Genomic DNA, 22,808 nt, shown 5'->3' on the forward strand with positions numbered 1-22,808 from the left:
CTTCCTCCCCTCCACCCAAAAATTTTGAATAAACATCTGTGTGAGAAAATGAGTTCATTTTATTTTCATGGTGTCATCTTGACTGATTAGGTTTTGATTTTTTATCTTAAAATATTTGCATATGATATTATCTTTGTCTATACCAATACATACAGCATACCTCGTATTTTTGTACGATACATTTTTTATGCAAGTCAAAATGAAGTTTAAGCAAAATTGCACTGTGAAAAGCCAAATTTATATGGTTCTGCACTAGAAGAAGTTCCGTAAGAAATCTCAATTTTTTTCTGAAGAACATTTAAATTTTGAGTTTACCCTTGAAATGGAAATGCATCTTACTGACCATTGTTATTGATAACATCAGTTACAATGAGAATAAACATCAGTTGTAGCAAAAAATAATTATAAGCTACAAAACAAAGCAAACATAATTTGGCAGAGTGATCCATATTATTTAAAATGAAAAGTCAGCTGTCACCCTGTGATAGTTGGCAGAAATTGCATTTCATTTCCATCATTATTATGTCCGGGATAGTAAGAAATCAGCAAGATGAAAACCACATGGAAGTTAAATGGCTTCAGAATTTGCACACACTGTTGACACTTTGCTATAGTGTTTAGTTTCACCAATATGTGGCTTTTAATCACCTATTGAAAATACAATTTCAACAATTAATATTAATTTTGTACTACCTACTGCAGTATTTTTAATCAGAAACTTGAATACCCCTGTGGAAAATAACTAATATGCAGTAAAACAGAGATTAAGACAATCACTTTTTAGTTTATAAATCTGAAAATTGCAAAAGCTTATTTATATACTGAGTTTGGAAAAATCTAACCTTCAGGAGCCATGTATGGAGTAGAAGGGTGTATGCTGCTTCTGTGTAATTCTCACAATCTAAATGAAGATCTCGCAGTTTATACAAATACCTGTTAGAGGAGAAGAATTAGATGTGATTAGAACATATCAGTTAGATATTGACACAACTGGAATACTAAGTGTCAAAAAAGTTCTAGATAAACTCTGTAGTGGAAACTTCATAGATGTCACGCAGTCTTTAAGGACACTCTGAGACGGGTTAAAGCTCTGTGCATTTGTTCAGGCTTTTCTGTCTATGCTGAACTGCTGTCAGCTCCACCTCTACAAGGAAGAGCAAGAATTACTAGACTCAAGGTTTAAGACCTCTGAGTCTGTTATTTCTGGACTGTTTACTAAAGATAGCTGCCTTCCTCTGTAGCACTTTTCGATTGCATGTAAATACTTCCCATGTAAATACAGGCAAGCACAACAGATAACACAAGGTAAAGGAGAAAACACCAGCCCAGAAAGACAAAGCAAGCTCCTGTACAACTTGGAAGGGGAGGGGGTGGGAAGAAGAGTTGGTCGAAGTTACATGTCGCCAGTGTTCTCCTTGATCCCTAGGGAAGCTCTGCTGCTACCAGCACAACCGCTGCCCATCATGTGACTGAAGCCCCATCTTTTCCAGCAGCCAGAAAGAAAAAGTGCATCCCACCCTCTTACACACAACAGGAGCTTGCACACAGAACTCTGACACCTTGCTGCAGCAGCTCAAGGCATTGCCATTCCCAGCTGTGAGCCCAACTGGAAGTGCGTCCCCCTCAGCAATCGCCCACAGAGGGAGCATTGTTTCTGCCTGGCCACTCCAGCTCACGGCTCCAGGTTTAGCTCTGAACCCCTGCAGTGCTCCCTTCAGCTAAGCTGCTGGGCTGTGCATGGCAGTGGCTGAGGCGCAGGTCGTTCTGCAGATTTTGCAGAATGTGAGGAGAGGCAGGGAACAGTGAGCTTTTGAACAGCAAGATTTGCTGCTGCTCATATGCAAAACCGTTGGAGACAGTAAGAGGCCATATCACACCTGAAAGAATTTGCCAGTGTAGCTATAGCCCTTACAGAAAAATGCTTTGCTAGTAATTCTGCATTGCATGTAGTGTTGCATATTTGAAGAGACTTGGCAGACTGCACAAATCTATAAAACTTGAATGTTTTTTCTGCCATTCTAAATGTATTATACACCCTCCGTCAAACCTCAAATCTAGCTGCATTTTCTTTATTTAAAACAATAGACAGTGAATGTTGAGTGATTTGATCAACTGGAAGTTGATTCTGGGGGAAAAACTGCTGATGATGTATACAGATGATAGATTCCAAATCACTGACAGCTAAGCAAACAGTGGAGTAAGAATATAAATGAGGTCAGGACTATAAAAGAGTCATTGTGGGTGTTAAACTAACATTAATTAACAGAAATCCAAGTACAATGATAAAAACAGAATTCGTAAGAGAATATTATTTCCCTCTCCAGAACAGATCCAACAAAACAACTGCCATACCTGATATACATCTCTTCACGGTTAATGTCCTTGTAGAAATTCTAGGGACACAAACATTTAAAAGTTACCTCCTAATGTCTTTTATTAAAACACAAGATAAAAATATATATGCTGAGGTTTTTATTTTCTTGCTAGTTGGACAGCACAAGAAGTTATTTATTGACAGACTATCTTAAGTTTAAAGCTGGCACTGCTACTTCAATTAATATTTTAATTAGTTATTAGCATGTGTTATTATTATACATAGACGTGCGTACTTCTCCGAGTGCACTAATGAAATCATTAGTGAAAGTTTTCCTGTTGGAGAAGAGGAAAAGATGGTTATCCCAATGCATTAACATAATAAACTGCATGCTCTGGCTATAGTCCTTGGCCAGAAAAGAAGCTGGTATTTACTGAAGTTGAAAGTAGCGCTTTTGTGCAATACCTTTAAAGGGGCTAATTGCAGGAATAAAGCCCATTTTTGTCACCGTAACACTTTTGCAGGTATAAGAGTTGCTAAGGCTATGCAAAATGTACGACAAGAATTGCCTCCTGAAGAGCTGCAGTGATTTACACCACACTGCGCGGTGATTACCGAGGAACAGAGGATAGGCGAGTGCAGTACACATTAAGCATGTTCTCTTCCCAACCTTCAAAGTAGACAACAGCTGCTCTTCAGCTTAGAGGAATTTCCTGGTGGAGGAATCTCTATATGCAATACCCTCATTACAAAATAGGAAGAGAAAAAAAGACGTGGTGGCCTAGAACCAGATCAGAGACTCAAATCTTCTTGGCATCTTATTGCAAGTGTATCTTGCAGGTTTCTTCCCCAGATTGAAAAACCATAATTGCTGCGTTGCTAAAGTAGCAAGTGGGTTAGAACCTCGTGCAAAACTTGACTCTGGCAAGCCCACTGTTACATTAAGCCTATCAAAAGGTAAAGGTATATGAACAGTAGACTTCCTTATTTATCCACAGAATCAAAGTGGATAAAACAGGCAAAAAAAAAGAACTGATTGGATGTTGCTTTCAGGTTTGTGCATATATCCATGCAAATAGATATAAAAATCTCTTGCCTCAGGGTTTAAAATCACTACTGAGCATTGCCAACCAGTCCTGTCCCCAGGAAGATTTGCCCTCATCTTTAGTAAACGGATTCTAAAGCTCTCCCCCATTCCCACACAAGAATTACAAGAGAGAACATACCAGTAAGTTCACAGTGCAGCTCATGCGATTGTCCTTGCTTTCATCATTCATCACGGTTCGGTAATCCAGCAGTTTCTCCAGGAGGCCTTTAACTAGGCTGACAAAACTTTCTACCAAGTTAAAAATGCCGGGATACTGACACGCACACTCTGTAAGACTGCAAACACAAAAACATGTTTTTACAGTACTGTGAAAATTAGTGGCCCATCAACGGAAAAACTGTTTGGACCTGAAGGCAAATACTGAATTAGGGCTAAAGCGACTGCAGAATGCACTGGAAACACCCTTTGTGGGTTGATAATTTAGATATCCAGAAGACAGATGGGTTATAAATCAAAAGAAAAAAAAAATTAAGCATTTACACTTCCTGTCTGAAAATTACTGCAATTCAAGGGTATACCCACAATTTCAGAATAGAGCAACCTGCATCTGCTAGTATAACAAACTCTGCCGCTCTACTGCAACAAATGTTAGACCTTCCTTACCTCTGTTTTGCACAACGTAAAATGCAACAGTTATTTCCTTCTCTTTGTACAGTTATGTGTGAGCACAGAGGTCAAACTAACAGAAATTATAATTTTAAGTCAAAAAAGACATTCGTGAACAAGACCTCACCAGAGCAATTTGCCCTTGAGAAATAAGCAAAACCAAACAATAAACTTTCTCCAGATCAAAACAAAGCAGTTAGTTCTCATGATAAAAATATCGGAAAGTGAGTTTTATACACCATCATCAGAGTCCAATTTAGATTAACAAAATATTAGCATATGCTGTTTCTATAAAGTGCTGAAGTGATTTAAGAGCAGATATTTCACATCACTGGCATGGCTTTGTTTTTCAAAGCTTAACTGTTCAAACTGTATGAAATGATTACCAGCATCTCATTAAGGATTGTTTTCTTTCTTTGCTTAAAAGCTTGCCTCCTCTCCTTAGCATTCTGGTTTTCCATTTGGATTCTTTCTGACAAACTCAATTTTTTTAATATAAACACACACACGTACATATTTGTATATGCATGTATTGGGTCTGGTGGCTAAGATGGAGTTACTTTTCCCCATAGCAGCCCTCGCAGTGCTGGGCTGTGTGTTGGTAGCCAGAAAGGCGTTGATAACACAGCAGTGCTCGGGCTGGCTCCCCGACACTCCCCCTCGCCAGCAGGCTGGGGGTGGGCAAGAACTTGGTAGGGGACACAGCCAGGAGAGCTGACCCAATCCAGCCAAAGGGATATTCCATACCATATGACATTTGCTCAGGAGTAAACGCTAAGAGAAAGGAGGAGGAGGGTCTGAAGAGTCGACAACTGACAGAATAGGCTGGAGCACATAAAATGGTATTTGTGGAAAAGAAAGTAAGAAGGCCTTCAGAATCATGTAAGAGACTGGAACACTATACAGGAAAAATGGGGTTATTTTACATATGTTAGTATCAGAAACAGGAGAAGACACTAACAAGGGAAGGTACAGTCACCATTTAAGTGACTATTCCAGATTTTTGCCATAGGTTCACTTGGAGTGACAGCAAACAAGGCAGAGCTATGAACATTACTTGACTGTGAAATGAACATGAGTCACCAAGGCATCACATTTCTTTCTAATATAAGTAGAAAAACATTGACATAAAACACAAGCTATTGCTAATCTCACCCAGGATATAGTATGTAACTCCAGTCACTAAGAAAGATGAACTGGAGGACACATAGAGGAGAACTACAAAATGAAAAGGCAAGAGGAATACCTGTCTCATGAGGGAAGATTTAAAAAGTTGTCTTACTCAGCTTTATAATAATCTCAATAAAAAGAACCCATAAAACTTTAGAATATTTTTTTTCTCCCCAGGAGGGAGCAAGAAACCTTTGAATTTTTAAACAGAGTTTGAAAAAAACCCCAAGTTTTAAAATAAAAAATATTTTCAATAAAGCTCAAGAAAACAACTGCATAACATGGGCCACTGCAATGATGGGGGACTGGAAAGCTTCCAAATGCTCTTTTCTGTTGTGCCTATATTGGTAACTAAAACATGCCAGAATTCATTTTCTGAGCCCGAGGAAAAGTGGCAAAGCACACCTTATATTCATATAGCCAGATTCTCCTCCATCTCCCAAAAGAGCATAGCCTTGTCTATTCTGCGTGTTGAGAACAGCCTCTCCTCTGTTCTGTATTATCCCAACTCTTCCTCGGCGTTGGCTGGGACAGCGCTTATCAGCACAGGTCATCACCCTGCCATGGCACATGCTAACGTTTAGGACTACGGACAACTGCAAGGCAGTGATTAAACTTCTGCTGATCCTGTTTGGTTCAGTGGGCATGGGGAAGATCCCAGCAACCAACCAGTGTGAGTAAGTGTAGGGTACAGAGGTGAGCATCAACACACAAGCCAGTCATTGACCAGGGCTAAATATCCGCATTTGGGTGGCAACTGGAACTAACGCAGACAGTTACAGGAAATTAGTTAGTTGATGAAAATATGACCAAATGAATAAATATGGAGCCCAATTTAACTGGGTCTGTATCCAGTTGGAACAGGGAGTTGGGGATAGTGGCTTGAAAACCCTGCTTTGAAAGGTGTGAAGGTAGGAAGATTTAAAACCAAACAAAAACAGCAGCGAGAAGAGAGGGGAGAAGAGAGGGGAGAGGAGAGTCCTACCATAGACAAGTCACCAGCCTCTGCTTCAACTGTCCCTCTACGGGCATCATTAAACAACTTTCAAGGATGGAACAAAAAATACTATCTGGAGATAATATGAAGTGACATCTTCAGAAATGTGGAAACCTTGAACTTGAAGCCTTGTAGAACATGGGAGAGTATCAAAGGGAAAAAAACGGGTATATCAAAGAAAGAGGAGAACCTTGGAAAGGCAGGAAGAGCAAATGCTATGTAGTATGTTTGATGAGACTATTTAACTGCACTACTGAAAGATGGGGTTTAACTGCATAGGTACCAGTTCTCTGGAAAAATATTTGAATGCAAGAATAAACTGCAAACAGGACAAGCAAACCCTGTTACACAGCTCAGAAAAGTAAACCTCAAGAGTCTCGTACACAAGATCTGAAGGAAGCTTTTCTCTTTGCATTGAGAAAGTTTCAGTTTGAATACTGTCTCCAGCTTTAAGGCAATGTAGTATCTCAAAATAGATGTAGACATTGTAGGAATGTCCAGAAAACATTGCATATGATAAACTGAAATACTTGGGTTGTTTACCCTAAAGAGAAAATGGATGGAAACTTGACAGCAACTTTCAAATTTATTAAAAGCTGCTGCAAAGAGAAAGAGAATAAATGATTCTTTATGTCCCCTGTTGGGGGGGACAACTAGTTGGCTTAAACTGAGGCAAGGAAGATTTAGTATGGATATCTGGAAAAAAACGTACTAGCAGCAGGAAAGTTTACAACTGAATAAATGTTCACTGTGTCAGCTGAATCCTCACTACTGGAGATGATGAATTGTACCGACAGTTCAGGCAGGCATCGCGGCTTAGGCTTTGCAGCAGCGTCATTGAGAAAACTACGGACTTGCAGGCCTGGTCTGGTCACACCAGGAGCCAGTCTGAACATCTCTGCGTCACCTCTTAGCTATCCTAAGGCTTGAAGCCGAACAGAAAACATTCCAAACTGAAAAATTACCTTATTGCTTTCAGTTTACATAGTCATTGCCTGCTAGGAAGTGAAAGAGACATTTTTAAAACTTCATCTGCCCATCTGTATCAGTTTCAAAGAATAGTTCTGTATTGCTTAAAAAGCGTCAGTACTTCTAACTTTTTTCAAGTCTGCCTCTGTATTTTATCTGCCTCGTTGTAGGACAGAAATTAAACTAACATAGCCAACATTTAAATTATGTTTGATTTAAATGATGTTTCTTTTAAATTTTACTATTTAATTAGAATATAGTTACACATTATTTACATATGATAACATTTACATATCATTATTTCATTATACAATTCAGTATTTTTTACAAAATCATGTTTTCACTGGAAGTAGACTTTTTTCCATTGTGGTATACACAAAGATTTCATGCTTCCTCTGGTAAGGGATGTGCCTTTGCAAAGATTGCTCCCCCCTACACAAAAATACCATGCACACAATGTAGCAGGCTTTGAGAAAGTAAAACGCATACACACTCAATGTCACAAAGCCGGTATCGATTTTATCACACAGCCAAAGTGCTACGACATTTTTATACTTAATAACTACTAGGTTATCAAGGCTTGAGAAAGTGTATGAGTGATGTACTTTCTCACTGTTACAGTCTAAGGTACAAAGCTAGGAACAAATTCTCAGAGGTAGGTGCAAGGATTTCACCACTGCCTAATACATCACGCAGCAACCTGCCACAAGTGAAGACACAGCTACTAAGTCTGAGAATAAAACTGAATGTGGGCGGCCAAGAACAAAGGAGACGCTATGTCAGGCTTTGGGATTGCTAGAAATACAGAAATAGAAATATTTTCATTAAACTATAGCACTTTGCAATATTGTAGCGCTTCCAGGATAGCCACCTTACATAAATTCAGGGAATTCTCTCTTAGGGTCCAATCTAGACATAGAGAAAAGCAAGAAAGACATTTTGAAATACCTTATTCTTATTAGTGTGAAATAAAAACAAGAAAGGTTACAAAGAAAAATGGGGGGGAAACCTAGAAGTGCAGTGAGTATTTGATTATCTTTGCTTGAAAGTTGGATAGAGAAATGCAGGTTAGGTATAATTTCTTCATAAATTAGCTGGAGCAAAAAATACCAACAAGCAACCATGAAAATAGTTTCCATGAGCAAAACTACAATGCAAACCAGGTTCACTGAACCAGTATGCTATTTCCAGTCCCTTCATAAAAAAAGTTGGTAAGATTCTATTTTATTTTTAAGTGAGGTCACCAACTCGAGAAGTGGGAACAGTAAGATAAAACACATCCTCAAGGTGTTTATTCTCATGCACCACTTACATGGACTCAAACAACTGCATGTAGTGTTCATCCCCTCGTCCTCCTTCCACCTCATGGTCCAACTTCAAAATTATTTCATTTTCGAACTAATTAGGAAAGAAAAATGAAAACATTGAGCAGATATCTAGAGGTCAAACACATTTCAATATGGCATCAAAAGAATATCTTTGTATAGTTATATCACAGAGTACATTTTTACCTTCTCTGAATTGAAAAAGAATCTATGCAGCTTGTGTGCACGCAAAGAGAGAAACCCTGTTAATATTTCTCCACTGGAGAACTTCTAGGTAATATACCATTAATATACCACAGTGATATACCATTACCTCTTAAAGAAATGGAAGTACATGTTGGATTATATTTTAAGCCAACGCTATGCTGGGTTAATGATATAAAGCCTCTTTAAAATGTTATTGTGTTACTGCAAAGTAAATATACAATCATAATTTGTCATTTCAAAGCCTTTGCAATACATTATACGCAGGAAACTGCTTTATCATTTTGAAAGGGTTAATCCAACGTAACACGGTTAAATCAGAATTTGTAACTAGTTTGCAATGCCTTTATCATATATTATGCAGACTGCATTCAGGTCCGGGAAATTAAAACCATGGAAACCATAATACATGCACATAGTTTGTTTGGGTATTTTTTCCACCCAATTCCAAGCACCTTAAAGAACATTTGCATATTTGAAAAATGCCCTCATATAGTTCATATTTATGTATCATACTCATAACAGAAATACAGAAGTTGAGTTGGTTTATTTTCTCAATATAAAATGAAAAATACCATTGGGAGGAAAAAAAAAAAGAAACTTAAGTCAGTTGGAAATTTACGGGGAGAGGGTTCCAAGGAAAATACTAATATTGCCCAGTGTAGAGCCAGGCATTTTGAACAAAATTACTAGGTATATCAGCCTATTGTTATCCTTCAGACATGATCTGAAACAATGTTTTAAAAAGTGTCCAAAAAGGAAAGTGTTTTAAAATAACCTAAAAAAAAAAAAAAAAACAACCAAAAAAAAAAACCACTAAAAGGCCGACAGCCCATCAGTGTAATTTTTCCCAAGTTTCAAATATTTTGTTGTGAAGTAGCAGGTATCTTCTTGCACCTGCAGGCTGGAAACTCAGCACAAATGTAAGGACAATACCAAATCCGGGCAGAGCCATTCTTTTATTGACCAGCCTCTAGCTCTAACTACAAAGGGAATACATTTATACTCTGATGCCTAAGTCAGTTTGACCTTGTTGTGTGCTTTGCCTTTACTGAATGCCTAACCAAAAAAAAAAAACCACTAAAAGGCCGACAGCCCATCAGCGTAATTTTTCCCAAGTTTCAAATATTTTGTTGTGAAGTAGCAGGTATCTTCTTGCACCTGCAGGCTGGAAACTCAGCACAAATGTAAGGACAATACCAATTCCGGGCAGAGCCATTCTTTTATTGACCAGCCTCTAGCTCTAACTACAAAGGGAATACATTTATACTCTGATTGCGCCTAAGTCAGTTTGACCTTGTTGTGTGCTTTGCCTTTACTGAATGCCTTCATTGCTTCCAAGCCTCTTGCCTGATAATTTTCTTTGATTCTTCATCCTTTGACATCTATTTTTGGCTTGTTATATGAAAACCTTAGAATTTATAAAAGCATTCCAAGATTCATCAGCTTGACTCATAGTCTGGGCTTTTAGCACTGCTGAAAGCCTGGATGTTCCCTTTCACTAAGCTTCCATTTCATTTGGGCATGCCCTCTGTAATGAAGTGCGATACATACATCTCAGAGTCTTAGTGCAGCTAGTCATTTCTTCTCATACAACTGGTTGTATCATGTTCGGATACCATCATATGAGAAGGCAACTTGACAGAAATTTGTAAAGAATCTGCACAGCTAGAGAATTACAAATTTTTAATGCCAACATTTTTTTAAACTTTTCTAACGTGGCTGTCAATGTCCTCTTCATGCGGTCACAACATGCCTCAGTCCTCTCACCCCAAGATTTCTACTAAAATCTTTGAGTACCATATGAATAAATTACTCAGGTGTGGCAAAATTTATATTAATTTTTTGTTTCTAATAATTCATGTAAGTACCAAACGTTTCACATCTTTACATACAGCATGGTGAGGCAGCAGAAAGGAAAGACTGCTTGTTTATGTTGCCTGTTCTATTGCCCCATGAGTCAACTAGAGACATACTAAAAATGGGAGATTACTCGTGCTCTGAGAGCAAGCACACATGCTAATGGGAGAAGCATGCCCAAGAGTGCAAATAAGATGACATTTGAGAAAACAGGAAGCAAGTCTAAAAGAGACTTTTCCAGGTGCTAAAGAAAAATTTGTGCCCTAGTTAAGATCTAGCATCAGATAAAAGAAACTTTGGCATAGTATTTTCAATAAAAGGTAGGAAAGATCTACCACAAGGTTGTAGACAAGCCATTAACCCATGAAGCGGCACAGAGAAAGCATTAGAAAACTAGGGGATCTACATCAAAATAAAGCTCTGCTGCTTTACCTAGATATAATTTTATTGAAAGCACTGTACAAATGACAGAGGATTCACTACCGTACTAATACAACAAATTTTCACAGTTTTCTCTTGCACAGAATGTTGCATAATTTTCAGTATATGAATAATTCTGTTTTCTCCCCGGAGTGTTTCTGTGTAATTGAGTGCTTTGGCAGACTGGGATCCAAATCATCCCATCAGAGAACTGGAAGCATTTCATAGTAGAAAGAATTACTAGAGTATTTTGTATGTGGTACTGTCAGATAATGTCAATGCAGTTATCCTCATCAAAAAGTTCAGTCTTTAGCTGAAGAAGCTAAGCCCAAGGCTACATAGAACAAAATAGTTCTTCCCCTTAGAACACCACTCAGGTCACACATATCTTCAGACTCATGTTTTGGAAGGGCCACTTCCTTCAGTGTTTAGAGAACGTGGCATGCTAACTAGAAACATGTTAGTACGTGTACTTCCTTCAAGTAGGTCATGATTAAAATTACACACCCAGAAAAATTACGCAGCATTTTTCAAGAATGAAGACCAAGCATTCCCCATTTTTCTCCAGAATTATTTTATAACATTCATTTTTGTCCTGCGATTCTGCTAAACAAGACCAGCAAGTGTCAAAGATCAAGGTTATTCCAGAACATAAGCCAATCAAATTATTTTGCCCCTAAAATCAACAAGTACAATTATGTGAAACAGCTTCTTAAAGAAAGAGAATTATAAGCTACACAATATGTAAAAATCTCTATTTAAACTTCCTTAGATCACTTAGATTCCTTAAACTTCCTTAGACACTGTTCACATGAAAACCAAAAAACTAGGTGCAGAAATTTAGGCAACATAGATACACTCCTCTTTTCTCTAGAAGAGGCAGGGAGGAAGGAGCAATCTCAACCACTTGGTATTTCTCAGACCAAGTCAAAACAAGAAAACCACAGCTGTACATGTGTGAAACCAAAACTGTTTGTATGATTATAGATCATGTAATTCATCTACCAGACAGATCTTCTTCAAACAGAAATACTTAAACACTTCACAGGGGGTTGATGTGATATGCAAGAGCCTGGATACAAGTTGTGTACACGCTATACGATGGCGTAGAACCGGAGACTTCTCCAGCTCAGCACCAGGTATAGCACATCTTAAGATGACTGAGTAGAAGAGTAATGTTCAGGAAAACATGAATAGCACTGTTTTAAATGGCCATAAAATGGTTAAAATATTTTGCTGTCTGGATGAAGGGGAAAATTGAGAAAATATGCTGCTCTTTATTATCTGTGAGATGCCTATATACAGAAGGTCATTGCTGAATATGAATTTGCAAACCTTTATAGTATGCATATAAGCAACATTAATAGCAGAACTGAGCAGCATGTAGTAATCCAGTATTTCCACAGGCACTGGCAGTAAATGTTTCCTCTCTGTGGCATACTGAATAGGCCCTACACTGCTCCTCAAAATACTTAGCGACTTCACATCTCAAGAGTCTCCATTTAAGAGACAGTTCCCGTAACGTTCTCAGAGAAAACTACAAATCGTTCAGTAGAAATAGCAATCACATTTTCTGATAAAGAAAGGACTACCACATTAGTACAATTTCTTAATTATTTTTTAAATAGGAGTGTCAAATAAGAGTGAACCTTATTTGTTCTTTAGAGGCCACAAAGAATTTTGGGTTGTTAAGAGTACCGATACTGTGTCATCCAGAACAATTCTTTGTCCTGTTACTTATGGGTTTTGCTGCTCTAATATTAGCTCTTTCTCTGTAATTAGAATACAAATTAAAGATTGCCAGTGGAACAGTACATGCTATACCAATACTAGAGAATAAAGAGCTACCACTGAAATATAAACAGGAAAAAAGATTACTATGGCTGGTCCAGGCTGAAAAAGAAGTTTAAAGGGCTCTGAATTAATTTCTATGTGTAAGTAGTATGTCCAGTAGTGTGTATGTGAGTGTTAGTAACATGGGTAACGCAGGAAGACAGCAGTTTCAGGACAAGGCAATACTAAGCAAAAAGATCCAATCCAGTCATTTTCTAGAGCCGCAGTCTGTGGACTTACTGCAGTAAGACAGAAATCTGTGAATATATCAAGCAGCAGATAAAAATCATCCACCTCTTAAATCCTTTCTAGTACTTATTCAGCAGGTAGAAATTGATTACTTCTCTAAGAGGAAATAATTTCACAGATGCTGGATCTGAACAAAAAAGTCTTCCTAAGCATCTTTCCTGCAGTTTCTCAACAAGCTGCAAAAAAGCCAGTTGCTTGAACCAAAATAAATAAAAAAGCTGTCAGAAATATAGAAAAAAGCCCTGGAAAGCATATTTCTCCTCTGACTTAAACAGAATGTGCCTAACTGTCATTGGCACCAATTTGGCTTTAAAACCACCTGCTTATCTATCTAATAGAGCCAAGAAATCTCCACACCTCAATACGAAAGCACAAAACATCTCCATTTTTTCTACATGTATCTGTCTGAAGCACCAAGCCATACAAACTTGGTTTCTGCTAATAGGATGATCTCGCATCCTTCTGAAATCCTTATGCATAATAAAATTTCAAGAACTGAGAGTAAAGCATATGGGTATTTACAGCAATTACACATCACATGCACCAAAGGAGCTTGCTGAGAGCACCTCTAGTCAGTCATTTAGTAACCTTTTACAGCTGTTAGCTCAGAAGGATGTGAGATTCCACTAGGTTCACTAAGCATAAACGTCTATCCTCTAACCCTACCAACAGCTATGTAAACCCAAGAACACACCGTCTGTCAGCACTATTGTCTGACACAGCCCATCAACTGTCAGGAAGGAAAGCAAATATAGAAAACTTCCCCAGATGGCTTCAGCAACTGGAACCAATGAGAAATACTAAACTGAAAATACCAAACACAAACAGAATGAACAAAAATATAAACACAGATGAATTAATCTTTCCTAAGCCAAGTTAAATCCTTAACATAACTTGAATCCATGTTTATTTCAATAATATTTTCATTTACTCTGCAAACAGTTTTGTGGGTTTTTTTAAGTGTGGTTTGGTTGGACTTTGGTTTTTTTGTTTAAGTACGTCTTTTCTAGCTTTTGGCCTCAGATTATCAGGTGGAACAAACAGTACTAGGTTGCTGGACAACATATCTTTCTTTGGGAAGTCTTAATAAAATGTACAACCTGATCTTTCAAGGAAAGATGGGTTATCAACGTTTGGAGGACGGGATTCTTTTAACGTCATGTGTCCAACAGGACACACGTAGGCAACCAGCTTCCCCTTATATTTGAAGGAGAAGGGGATATATTTGCAGGACTAATTCTATCCACAGACACTGGACGTAAGTTGGATAAATTGCCTTTCCAAGATTCCTAGCTCTCTGAGCTAATGACAGACAGAGCTTTGGTGGCTAAAATTAGTAGATATTAATGGCTTCCTCCCTACTATGACAGACAGAGCTTTGGTGCCTAAATTAGTAGATATTAATGGCTTCCTCCCTACATCTTCAATTAGAGGTAAAATAACAAGCTTATATAACATTTATTCTGGGTGAATGGAAGTGACATCTGCAAAGTAAAAGGAAGGACTGCGAAGAAAATGCCTTAGTGCACCAAACACCTACGTATGTATTCCATTCCATTAAATATATATGTACAGTATCTCATTGTTGAGGTAACCAGAGGTGGAATTTTGTTTTCTCAGTGATTACTTGACTTCCTAGAAATAGCTAAATAAAATGAAATTCCTACTTGGTAAGTTTCAATAACTTTATATCCTTAGCACACATATCTTGTATGCATAAAGCAGGACACAGCCTCTTGACCTAGCAGCAACACAACATGTCTGTCCACCCAGAATGGAGCACTGCCACACAGATGTCTCAGCACAGTGCCACATCAAGTTAGCAAAATCAATCTTTTGGGTGAAGTTTATTAAATCATGTGGCAGGTACCAGGCAAGCTCTAGTTCCAGTGCCGGTACTGACTCAACTAGTGAAGACATCTCTGTTCGTGCTTTTTTCCCATCTCTCATTAGAGAGGATTAGATTAGAAATTAATTATTTATTTCTGAAGTTCAGCAAAATTATGTTTTAATTGAATGTCAATCTAGGCTCCTAAGTGCATAAGGCAGTCTTGAAATAACATGTTATCCTTCTCAAAATTTTATATTAAACCTTTAAGAAAATATCCTTTATAATACTAAATGCCAATTTGTATATGAAAATTGTCCACTAGCAAAAGTTAGGTTATATGTATTTATCAAATAATTTTCCATTCATATTATTTCTTTGCCTTTTCCAATTAAGATGGTAACAATTTTAAGTAATAAAACTTAAATGTGCCTTTCCTTTAAAATATATTAAAAAAAAACAAAAAAAACAAAAAAACAAAAAAACCCCAAAAACCAAACTTACCAGAATTGCCAAACTTACAGATGCAAGTTTAAGAAATTTATCTTAATTACCTCGTTCATAAGAAAGGAGATAATAAAAACCAAAATTGTTGACCAGTAAATGATCGCAATTTCTAAAGCAAAACATTAGAATCCAGGGAGACTCAACTGCTCAACGATGAAATAGTTTCAGTGCCATCTGGTAAAAATGACCTCTTATTTTTAAGCTGCAAGAAAGTGATTGTCCTTATTCCTCAGTGCTGAAAAGATATCACCTAAAACTTATTTATATTAGCATAAGAAGTGATTTAAGGGTCACCTAAGCACTGGCATCTTCCAGGCTCCTAAGTGGTTATTCTTGTTAATCGGTCAGTACGACTGATGAGTTTTCAGGATTTTTGGTCTGTACAGATCTGTGCATCTCTCCCAAGAGATGAAGTATAAGCCAAGAGCAGGAAAACATCTTTAAGAAGGTAAATATAGGACTATTAGGACACAGAGGGAACAGATGCACAGAAGCAATGCGGTTTTTAATCTTGGCCTTGAACCAAAAGCCTTGCACTGTGGAATACAGACCAAAATGGAAATTCCATCTGCTTGTCTGTTCCACACTTCAGTTGACACGGAAATGCCCCGCATGATTTAAAGTATTAAACATAGCTGGGTATGTAAGTGACATACTTACTTTCCTATGAATGTCTAACATTATGACTTTTTGTCTGCCACTTACCATTACACAGATTGTTCTAAATTCATTATTTGTGTAGCTACAAAGCCTGAATCTCCAATTCATAATTTACTGTGAAGGGCAGCGTGCAAACACAGAATAAGGTTAAGGCCATGCCCGAAGAGCTTGCAGAGAATGGAGAAGTCAGCTAGGAATGAATCTGACAGATACTCTCTGCCCAGGTAGTCACAGCAAGCAGTGGCAGGAGATTCAGATTACATTCCCAAATGTTCTATCCAACCATCCGTATTTCTCTTCCATGAACCAAAAAAAATTAATATTTGTGATTTAAAAAACCTTTTCCTTTTCAAAATGACTGTAGGAAACATTTTAGGAATGGCAGTTCTGCACAGTAGTTTGTTTTCTCACAGTATTTCTCCCAATAAGTATTTAGAAAACTTAAGAGTTTCCTGAGAAATCGGGTAATATATCTTAACTATTCACTGCTACTCGTGTCAGACATTCTGTATTAAAAATTGGAAGTTTTGGCTTATCAATATCTGTCATAAGGAAGAGGTATCATGAAAAATTTACATTAGAAAGGACCCCTAGAAGTCATTTAATTCTACCTCCTACTTAACTGAGGGCTGAATTCAATGTCACGTCTTGTTGCTCAGAACCTTTTTCAATAAAATTTTTAAAGCTTTGATTAAGATCCTGCAACTTCTCTGGGCCCCTATTCCAGTACCTTATTGCTGTCACTGTGATGGAAGTTCTACTGAAGTCCAAACTAAGAGCTCTTTTGTTATTAATATTTTGGATTTTACTTTCTGTAAGCAGAAAAGCCCACACAACACTTACTTACCAGAAATAAACTGACCATATGACATTTTAATCAATTTTCACACCGAGTATTCTTAATTACCTTTTTGAATTCTCCTGTCCTTTGGTATTCACACAGCATCATGTCAAAGAAAATTGGGATTGTGGCTTTTCGTAGTTCAACTTCTGGAATAAGAGTCATTTCCAAGATGGGTCCAACCATCCCCGGAATAAAGCAAATTTTATTCTGGCCTGAAACAATAGCAAATTGGCTATTTGAGAGAGGATCAAAAAAACCTCTTTTTTAGGAAAACATTTAGGACATGCAATCATTTCAAGCAGTGTTTTAATCCATCTGTGCTTGTAAAGTCTTACAACTTAGTCACTCATCCCTATTCCTTCTCAAACGCTGAACACATTTCAGTTTTTCAGCTTTTGACATCTCCTTTTAAATAGTTCGAGGAATAAACCTAAGAACCCCCCAAATTCTATCAGTAGGAGAGCGCCACACGGTAATGTCACACGGTGTAACCTTTCTAGTTTATGAAGGAGAAAAACAGTACTTGCTTTCATTCCTGAATAACATCAAACATTGCAACCAATCAAACCAACCGACGCATCACACATTGCAAGCAGTAACAGAAGCAGTATCCACACAACTCCTCAACCCACACAAAATTATCTTGTAGCACAACTGTTACATCAGGTGCCAATGAACAACCAATCTGCAGAAAAACTCAACCAGGTCCAAGACGTTCTTCAAATGCTGCTTGTTTCTTGGGAAGAAAAATGTGTGATATGTGGAACAGACCACCATCAAAATCCAGTGACCTGCGTAAGAATGTCAATACTGCCTAAAGCTGTATGGAGCTAAAATATTCTCATAAACAAATATGACCAGACTTGTTCCGTAACTAGAAAGTAACCTGACTCTGATGTTCCTCTCATATGGGTGCCACACATGAGGTGCTAAGCATAACTGAACTACAACTTCAACAGTTTTATGCAATGTTATTTTTTCTTCCACTCATGTTGATTAAAGTCATTATAAATCCTAGTTAAATCAGTAAAGTCAGTAAGACTGAAAAGAATGTTATGATGACTGAGTAACTTCTAATACCTATATGTATTAGACCTTACAGGTCTGTAATTTTTGAAAACCACAGAATTTCATGTATTACATAGCTATCCATTCACCTCTCAAAATCTGCACTCTCTCAAGCAATCCTCTTACATGAGTAGAAAAAAAAGAGAAACTTTCAGCTAAACGACAGCAATACCTATTGCTTGACCAAGAGACTAATCTCACACTTAAAATCAGAACAGCTTTGCACACAACTTTAAATAAATAAATAAATACATGAAGAAAGTTTTAAAAATAATTTGTAAGACTATCCTGCCATCAGCAACTTTATTTCCATTTCAGGAATCACGAGTAACATCTACTCAAACCTCACAATGACCGACTGACTGAAATGGACAAAGGAAGACAATCTGCCCCACAGAACAAGGCCATTCAATGCCTCATTTGAAAGGCACTCTTGAAGTCACAGTATGCGATTCTTTGACACGCATTCACCTGTTTCAATCTTGCTGTATATGTATGTCTCAAATGTGGTTTATACTTAAGATGCTCTACTGCTTTTCAGGATGCAGATTCCTTTTTGTTAAAGCTACAGAAGAAGCCTGAAGATTATAAAAAATAAATGGAAGGGGCATTTATTATTAAGTGAGAATTATTGCATATTAGTTTGAAACAATTCTCAAGCTGTATGGCTCACTTTTTCCATTGGGTACGTAAGACAATATTATTTAAATAAATTAGTAATGCATTTGGATATTATAAAACAATCCCCTGGTCTTCAACATTATGCTAGACAAAACTGCTAAAGGCCCTTGAATTTTTATAAAGCCGTTGTGCTTGCTGCTTTTAACGCGGACTCTCAGATTCAGCATGAGTGGGATGCAACTGCAAATCGCAAACACACACAAGTGGCAGAGTGCTTCTGCAAGATTTGTGGTACTTTGTAGTAAAATGAAAACTTCAAAGTTTATATTAAGAAACAGATGTTAATGGCTCTAGAATCAAGAATCCATGTGAAAATGATTAATTTCACATTTACACCTACCAGTATTAAAAAGGATGACAAGGGTGATAAACTAGAAAATTAATGACTATGCTGAACACAGGTTTGAGAGTTCACCAATTAATCAGCAAAAGTATAAATCCTTTAAAACCTCGACAACCTCTTTTTGATACATCAGAGTATACTGATGCATTAAAACTTTTTTTTTCTACTAAAAAATACTAAAAGAAAAAACTTAAGGAAGGAGAGATTGAAAGGGGTACATATCACCAGAAGGACTATGTGCAAGGTGATGAAAACATTCAAAATCTCCAGGCAAGCACGGATACACCTTGGAAACTTGAAAGTTTAATAGAGATGATGAAGAGATTTCACATGTCCTAAAAGAAGAATTTCACAAAAAATTTCCAAGATAAAACAAATACTCTACATAAGTTCAGTTAGAATGAAACAAATCCCTTTCAGTGCGTTTTGAAAATCATCGTTGGCTTCCTTGTGTAATAAGACAGGGTGATATTAGAGCCTCTCCACAGCTTATTTTACCTTGCAACACTGCTGTGTCAGAGGTTCAAACACACTGCAAATGTTATTTGACCAGCTCAGGGGTGAGAGGAAAGGTTGTAAAGCCTTTTTCTCTGTCATCTCTCTGTTAATAAACTGATGAAATCTGGTCTTTTCATGATTAACTGTCTGAAATTTGAGATTCAGCTTGCATTTCTAAGTATAATCATAGGTATCATCATAATTGTCTTCACTGTATATTTCAAAAAAACCTCTATAATCCATCTTTTCATAGAACAATACATTGTTGTTCCCTTTATTATGAACTCTCGAAGGGGCTGTGGCAGAACATGGCTGTACAACAACTGTAAAAACATTTTGGAATTTTAATCCAAACAGATTCCAAATCTAATTTCTGGAACTGTAGATTCAAACTGCGCAGTAACCTTCCAGGGAAAAATTTATCTGGTTCTCAAATTTCAGCAAAATAACCTTTCTGAAATCTCCCGATTTCAGTCATCTTTGAAACATGAGAGAAGGTTGTAAGTTCTCTTAGAAATAAAAAAAGGGCAGTAGTCAAACAGTATCTCATGTCAGTTCCAAACTTAATCACAAGAAGAGAAAACCTATTTTAAGTTCAGATAGCAGAAATATTTACAAAAGCACTTCATGTCAAATATTTTTCAATGAAATGAGCAATATGCTATGGATTCAGTTGCAATTAAGTTCATTTGCCTACTTACCAAGTTTGTACCACATGTCACGGATAGCAAAGCCAATTAAACGTCTCATATCTCCGTATCTATTAAAAAAAATATGGAAGGTATTCTTATAATTATCATCATTTTAATACAAAATTGAAGAGATAAGCTAAAGCATACAATTTTGCTTACTTGTTCTGGATCTTGTTGTATTTTGCATGGGAAAAGTTTTCTAGCTGTAGTGAATCTTGGGTAATAAAAGCCACAGCCAAATGAAAATAGTTGTTCCACAGCTGTAAATTGAATATAGGGAAATTATAACAGTTTTGAGAAAAGCAGGCGTGATATTAAACTATGCATAATGCTGAATAATTTATGAAACCAAATGATGCAAGCAATATGAGATTTTTATATTATGCGAAGATGTACATAATTAGTATTATGCAATTATCAGAAAAGCAAGAAAGATGCATTTTAATAACCACTACTACACATTTGCTCTTAGTAATACAGCAGCTGAATAAATATTGCTAAAAAAGATTCATATGAGATTCATTAGCTAACAACATCAGAGCACGAACCACAGCAGGACTAGTGAAACACATGACACGCCTGTGAATCTTAGCAACTTGGAGCTGAAGGCCTCCAATGTAATTACACTGTGTTTGAGAACTACTTCAAAAAGCATCTACTGTCTTCTCTTTGGATTCTAATTCAACAACAATTTGTGTGAAATGCCAAAACATTTTGTTAAGAGCGCTCTACATGAAACAAGGACAGAATACATACCTAAGTAACTAATAGTACCGAGTCATGTACTTGAACTACAAGAAAAAACGCAAATTACTTTTTCTCTAGACAATCAAAATGAAGTACTGCTCTCAATGTGTAAGAGATGGAAAGGGGAAAAAAAGAAACTTCACTAGGAGACACAGATTCAAGGAAGTAAGTACTATTTTCAGAAGCTTCTAAGCAGTCAGCAATGGCTTTAGACACTTCTTTTAAAAACGTAGCTGCATCTAAAAATATGCACTGTCAGTACCAGTGAGACAGTAGAAAGGCAACAGTAAATGTATTCAGTGGGAATTTAAAGAATGGAAACAAAACATGTAACATCACTACAGAGCTTTTCGTTTTGTATGGTGAAATACAACCCTGGGTTGGGAACCCACACTAAGTAGCCTAGAAATACAGTGTTTCATCAAAAACTTAAGTGACCTCTGTCCTTTATAACCTGGAAAACTCTGTTAGGCACAAATAACTGGGAAAAATAGATCCCGACACACAAAACCGCACACAAAAACACAGACATTTCCTACAATAAATAAAATTCTCAAATGTCCCGTATAATGTGACGAAGATCCTGCATTTAATTTATTCCTCCCTTCGAGGCCCAACTAACGCTCTCCTGAGCAGACTTGCTTATTTAAAAGCCCTTCGGAGGGCTGTTTCTGTCTTTAAGTATTTACAGGCCAGAGAGCCTAGTCATCCCTCGTGCAGACACACCGACACAAGCAGCGTTTCACCGGAGACACGTATTAAGCAGTTACGTATTACACCATTCAAAGATGCTCTGAATTCGCCCAAACCAATCACAGCCTTATTAAAAATGACATTTGAATATGAGCACTAGTAAGGCAGCAGCTTTTTTTCCCCTCCCTTAATACCAACACTTAAATTATGTTTGTATCTAATTTTGGACAGTATACTAATAGAACTTACTAATTCAGAGTGTTTTTCCCCAGGACAAATGTTCTTTATTTCCAGAAAGTCCTGTTCTCTCTCCCTCCCCCATTATGAAAGATTTTAAAAGATTGGTTTGCCCAATTTAGAGCTTTCAGTCCCTTGAGAAGCTGTATTTATCGATGTGTAGGAAATACATTTTGCGTATGTCAATTACACAGGTAAAATGGCAAATTTCTCAAATTGTTCTAGATTATGGGGAGAAAAATGAAGCCTTATTACTAGAGTTAATTTATCCACTTATTAATTCCAAGTTCGAAGCCACCTTTGTCAGAGACACACCCTAAAGGCTCAATTTCCTTATTTATATAATACATTTCCTTTTGTCCTCCGAGTACCCTATGATGGATGAAAAAATACAATCCTTTGCATTTTAATAGCATATTCAAGTGAAGGACTCGCAAGCCTTTAAGTACCAAAACTATGTTTAACACCCTGTGAGGCAAAGTAGTCTCTCAAAAGTAAAAAACCAGCAAAAGCCGACAGAAACAGGTTTTAAAATGCAAAAAAACTATGCTCATGAGACCCGTTTTGTTTTCTCTTAAGCCCACAATAACATTCCAAAACGCTCTGCATGTGAAGACCCAGCTACCTGGCGTGCGGTGGGGCTGCACTCACAGTGGCAGGAGAGGACCAGAGCTCTCCTGCTCCCATTTGCCTGACACGCTTCGCTGCTTGTTGACATGAGCCCCAGTGCTGGCTTGTCAGCTAGGGACAGAGAACTGGGAGACAACGCTGGAGCCGAGAGGTGACCCTTCTCTAATCACTTACCAGTTACTCACTGCAAACTCCCGCAGAGATGCAGCATCGGACAGTAACGGCACAGGCTGGCTTAGTGTGTTTTAACACTTCAAAACATGGAGACTATTCAGCTGAGCATGGTGTTAACCACTGTACTGGGTTTGCGTGGCCAGGTTTGGGC

At 37.4% G+C, this 22,808-nt stretch overlaps 1 protein-coding gene across 1 annotated transcript in view; it reads right to left on the reverse strand.

Moving 5' to 3' along the window:
* LOC104616174 (dedicator of cytokinesis protein 2-like) overlaps positions 1-20,436 on the reverse strand; it is a gene marked incomplete at its 5' end in the record, with an annotated part of 46,363 nt that extends 25,927 nt beyond the window's left edge. Inside the window, 7 exons of the mRNA XM_010284149.1 lie at positions 843-933; positions 2,353-2,393; positions 3,541-3,697; positions 8,477-8,562; positions 16,958-17,106; positions 20,186-20,244; positions 20,336-20,436. Of these exons, the coding sequence (XP_010282451.1) occupies positions 843-933; positions 2,353-2,393; positions 3,541-3,697; positions 8,477-8,562; positions 16,958-17,106; positions 20,186-20,244; positions 20,336-20,436 (684 nt within the window). The remainder of the gene's footprint in view (positions 1-842; positions 934-2,352; positions 2,394-3,540; positions 3,698-8,476; positions 8,563-16,957; positions 17,107-20,185; positions 20,245-20,335) is intronic.
* Between the last annotated feature and the right edge of the window lie 2,372 nt (positions 20,437-22,808).

The sequence above is a fragment of the Phaethon lepturus genome, unplaced genomic scaffold (genome assembly GCF_000687285.1).
Source record: "Phaethon lepturus isolate BGI_N335 unplaced genomic scaffold, ASM68728v1 scaffold21613, whole genome shotgun sequence".
NCBI classification, from domain to species: Eukaryota; Metazoa; Chordata; class Aves; order Phaethontiformes; family Phaethontidae; genus Phaethon; species Phaethon lepturus.